Here is a 5,086-nt window from a genome sequence, read left to right on the forward strand (position 1 = left end):
GCGATCTGAACGTCCTGGTTGAAGCCGCAAGGGTAGCTTCTTCTGATGGCCCGGAAACCAGCCGCAGCGCAGGCGCACTCCTCCGTCCACCAGGGGGCTGGGCGTCCGCCTTTCCGCGCGGGCCGGCCAGCTGCTTTCGCTGCTGATGTTAGTAGACTTACAAGTGAAGACGCGAGCTCGTCCAGCTCCGCAGGGGTCGAATCTGTGAGGGGGATTTCCGTGGCTCCCAGTTCTACAATCTCGACGAATCGTTTAAGCTCGTCTTCCGTCTTAACTCGGATCTTGGCCGGCTGCATCGGAGTCGATCTAATATCAGGGAAGGTCAAGCTGAGTGCGAAATGGTCGGAGCTAGTGGCGAGGTGGTCCTCGACAGTAGCTTCGGCCAGCGGCAGGTTGGTGAATGCAAGATCGATTGTGTTGCCGTGCGGATTTGTCGGTATGTCTAGAGTATTGAGAAGATTGAGGTCGTTCTCTGACGTCCAGTCTGCAATTTCTTGGCCGCGATTCGTAGCTTGGCCCGTCTGCCAACTATGGTGCCTGGCATTGAAATCGCCAGCGACGAGGCAGCGCTCCGGCACAGGCCATCGAAGTAGCGTGTTCAAGGCGTCCTTCTCGTCATTCTGGCGATAAAAGTTGACTATCGTCATGCCGTTGACTGTGATCCAAAGAATGTCACGTGTCTCAAAGGGGCGAATCTGGTCAGCCAGAAGTCTTGGGTCTCGTCGGACATATGTCATCACTCTAGGCCGAGTGTCGTTGCTGTTCCACATGTCGACTGGCGTGAACGTGTCGTACGCAGGATGTGTCTTGGTTAGGCAGCGGGCTTTAGTATGAGCTGTCCACGGCTCCTGCAGGAGTACAATGTCATATCGTTCCGAGTCGGCTAGCGCCAGGGCGCAGTCGTGGGCCGGAGGGATCTTGCCGACGTTGGCCTGGAAGACCTTGAGTGGCTTCTTATCGTTCTTTCGTGTCTGCGAGTACCTATTCCTGGTCATAGTCATGAGTACGGCTTGTCAGGATTATACGACGCTTCTTCTTCGGTGAGCTTAGTCCATGATGCTCAGGCTCCTCCTCTGCTTCGTAGGTAGCCCGGGGAGCTGTGGCCACCATGATGCACGAGGGTGCTCCCGACGCAGCTGGACTCGGAGCGTGAGCGTCTGGCTGTTCATCTAGTCCGATGTCGCCCCTTCGCAGCTCAGTCGCTCCTTGTTGGGTTTCCATATGCGTCTCTAGTTGTGTTTCTGAATATCGTTGTCGGTATGTTTCCGCGCCCACCATTCGGACGTGTTCTCGTTGTTCTTTGGTAAGCCGGCGAAGGACGCCGCGTACTTTCTTCGGCCGAGCTGGGCACTTACGAAGGCTGGCCTCGTGGGGCCCTAAGCAGTTGACGCACTGTTCTGGTGCAGCACAGCCGTCTGCGATATGGTCAGTCTTGCCACAGCGTCGGCAGACTGGCTGTCTACGGCAGTTGCGGGCAAAGTGGTAGTCCCAGCACGTTTTGCACTGTTTAGGTTGGACGGTTTTGTCTATGAGTCTGGCTGCACGGCTGCCAAAGAGGGACCAGAATCTCTTGGTGGGCTTGAGAAAGGACACAAGTAGAGTCTTGGTCAAGGGATTATCCGAGAATTGTCTCCCAGTACGTATATCAACGGGCTTGAGCCCTGTCTGGATTTCTATCTCATCGCTGACAACGCTGTCACTATCCACCTCATTGCCGCGAAAGTCGGTCAGTCTTCTGGGAAAGTCTGAGACCACATAAGTGTGCCATTCCTTGTTCGTTTCTACTGCCATAGCTCCCAGCTCAGCCGCCCACTCGGCCCGCTTCTCTACGAGAAAGTCGCGCGTTTCGAGGTCGGCAGCCAGGATGGCCCATCCTGATCTGACTTCAAACACCTGTCGGATCTTGTCTGAGACGGCGCCGAGTTTTTCCCGGATCAGGGTCCGGATTGCATAGCCACTATGGGTCCTGGCCGGAGCTCCGGCTTCTAGACGGATGAAGACACGGAGGTCTTGTCGGGGTGGAGCGATGGTCGATTGTTGCCCTTGGCGATGAAGTGGGTCAGATTGTCGGTGTTGTTGTTGTTGATGTTGGGGAGTTGGGCGGGCGCGGTCAGTGGGGAGCGAGGCGGCGACGCTGCTGTAGGTAGGCTTAGAAGCTGGTGCAACGCCGGAAAGCTCTTGTTTCCAAATGCCGAGGAAGCTGTCGGCGAATTGCCGAGCGAAACGTCGCTGCGGTCCAGCGGTGAATTGCTGAGCGGCTTCTTCAAACTTGGCGCAGAAGGCCTGGAAAACCATCAGCTTGGCGTTGTACTCTTCCACGCGCTCGCGGGCGAGGTCATTGGCCGATTTGATAATAGAGATTGGCTGATCATAGATCGATGTGGGGTTGGCACGCTCAGCTCCTTCCGCAGCTGCAGCAGTGGTGGCGGCGTTGAGTGGTGAGGACGGTGTCTGCGCCGTCCGCCCAAGTCCGGGTGAAACACCAACGGGACCGTTGACGATTGCAGGGCTGTTTTGCAGGAGAGCTGCACGGGCTTCTCGGTTTAGATTGGCGGGAGTGTGGATCCCAAGATCAAAGCGATCCGAGACAGCGGGCGGGCTCGTCATGGACGAGGCCATCGCCGCGGCTTGCGGCTGCGCGAAGCGCAGGTTGGGTCGTTTGTTGTGCGCTTGTTAAGGATCTTGGTGCAGACAGGGCCACTTTCTTAACACTTGTATGCCAAGAAAGTGTGATGACAAAGGAAGGTGAAAACTTTGAGCCGATTGATGGTGTTATGGTTGATGTAGGGTAGGGAGTCGTGAGGGTGCGACTCGGTGCGACAGTTGCTTGTCTTTCAAGTGAAAGGGGGAAAAAGGGGGTAACGACCCAATCAGGGCACTTACAAGTCCACTTTCACTTGAAATCAGAGCTGCCATAGGGATATAGTCTCGCGGTAAAGGGTTATCTTCATATAACCCCCCAACCCCGGGAGGGGATTGCAATTAGATTGCAAAAAAAAAACCGAAGCACTCTCAGCCGCAGTGATAGCAACAATAGCTCCCTCCTGAGCATGCCTCCACGCAAGCGCCGGAGACATGCATCTCAGGATCGGGCTCAGGCCCCTTTCGATCCTAAGCCCTACTACAGCGTTAACGATAACGCCTTATATAATCTCTTTGCGACATGGCCAGAACGATTACCGCTAGGCGCTAGTCACTGATTTAATATTTAGTGCCTGCTAGATAGGAAATAAAATATATAATATATTAGAATATCCACAGCACAGATTTCTATATATACATACATACATATATATGAAACACTCGTCGATTAAGCACCACCAGCGTTGTAAGCAAGACGGTTGTTGCTGCCCTGAGGGTCAGCAACAACGTTGGTGACGGCAGCGCTGAGGATGCTGTTGGTGACAGCAGCGGAACCCTGGATTCCCTCCTTGGAGATGAAGTACGCAGCGAGACCAGCAACATGCGGCGAGGCCATGCTCGTGCCGGCAAGGTACCTGCTGGCAGAGTCACTGAGGTGCCACGAGCTGAGGATACCACTACCGGGCGCAAAGATGTCGACCAAGGAGCCATAATTGGAGAACCAAGTGCGGTAGTTGGTAGCGTCAACGGCACCGACAGTGATGGCAGAGGGAGCAGAAGCGGGCGAGTAGAGAGAGGCGTCGTCGTTGAAGTTGCCGGCAGCAACGACGACGGTGAGACCAGCATCGGTGGCGGCCTTGACGGCGTCGTTGACAGCGGCAGTGTAGGAGCCACTGAGGGACATGTTGACAACGGCCTTCTTGGCGACGCCTCGGGCCTTGGCGTTGTTGACAGCCCACTGCAGGCCCTGGATCACACCAGCCATGGTGCCGGAGCCGTTCTTGTCGAACACCTTGACGGCATACACCTTGCAGGCCTTGGCCACGCCATAGGTCTTGCCACCAATAGTGCCGGCAACGTGGGTACCGTGGCCGAACTCGTCCGTGTTAGGCGAGCCACTGACGAAGTTGGCGCCCCAGATGGCGCGGCCACCCGAGAACTCGCTGTGGGTGGTTCGGATGCCCGTGTCCACCACGTACACGTGCACGCCGGCGCCGGCGGTGCTATCATAGTAGTAGCCAGAGTCGAAGGCGCCGCCGTTGTTGGTGGAGCGGTGCGAGATGCGGGCGAGACCCCAAGGGGCGTGGAGCTGGGTGGTGTAGGCGCGAATGGTGAGCGGGCCGAAGGTAGGGGCGGCAACGGCAGTGATGTTGATCACAGTATCCTTCTCGATATAAGCGACCTAGTCACTGGAGTTAGCATCCGTCTCGCCAAGACTCAAGGTTAAGAGTGCTGACCAGGTCAGAGTTGACGACATCCTTGAGCTCCGAGGGCGGAATCTCAGCGACGTAGCCTTGGAAGCCGTCGAGGTTGATGCTGTCAACAACACCCTCCTTGTCCTTGCTCTTGGCCTTCTTGGTGATGGCTTCTTCGTGCCTCTTCTTGTTGCTGGGCGTTGCGCTGGACTTGTACGTGATGATGTAGCTGTCCGGGACAACAATTTCGGAGTCAACTTCGTTGTTTTTGATGGGCGCCTGGGCAAGGGCCAGACCGACAAGCCCGGTAAGACCGAAAAGAGCGGTGGTGAACTTCATAGTTCTGTTGGCTGTCAAAGCAGAGACAAAAGAGAAAGATTGTCTAAGATAAGGAATGGATAGTGTATTGTGGAATGCGCTGCCAGTGAGAGAGTCTGAGTCGGATGAGGGGGTCTACGGCGCCTTCTTAAACTATTCTCATTCCCCATCACCCTATGCTCCCTCTCCAGCTTGCCCAACGCTCGGACATACTGTTATGGCTGACTGACAAGGACTTCCGCGGGAAACAGCCCGACCTAGAGACTAATGGGACAAGGCTCACTTGGCAGCAGAGAAAGGCTCACGCTTCAAACGGCCTTTAGCTTTCAGCCTCGATAGCCGGAAACAGGGATCCACCCCCGTTCGGTTGCCTAGAACGGACATGGTCCAGATCCCAATTAGTCGAGCCAGACGACCTCGCTGGCTTGTCACAGCTAATCACACTGATAGTCACTTCGGAACGGGGCGTCCTCCCTCAAGGAACGAAGGTC

General features: G+C 55.8%; 1 protein-coding gene across 1 annotated transcript; it reads right to left on the bottom strand.

Moving 5' to 3' along the window:
• Positions 1–3,310: 3,310 nt before the first annotated feature.
• FOBCDRAFT_204572 (peptidase S8/S53 domain-containing protein) lies at positions 3,311–4,616 on the bottom strand (the record flags this gene model as incomplete). Its single annotated transcript, XM_054706167.1, has 2 exons — positions 3,311–4,264; positions 4,320–4,616. The coding sequence occupies 2 exons, from the start codon at positions 4,614–4,616 to the stop codon at positions 3,311–3,313; spliced, it is 1,251 nt and encodes a 416-aa protein (XP_054562142.1).
• Between the last annotated feature and the right edge of the window lie 470 nt (positions 4,617–5,086).

This window comes from Fusarium oxysporum, chromosome VII (assembly GCF_013085055.1).
Source record: "Fusarium oxysporum Fo47 chromosome VII, complete sequence".
Lineage (NCBI taxonomy): Eukaryota > Fungi > Ascomycota > Sordariomycetes > Hypocreales > Nectriaceae > Fusarium > Fusarium oxysporum.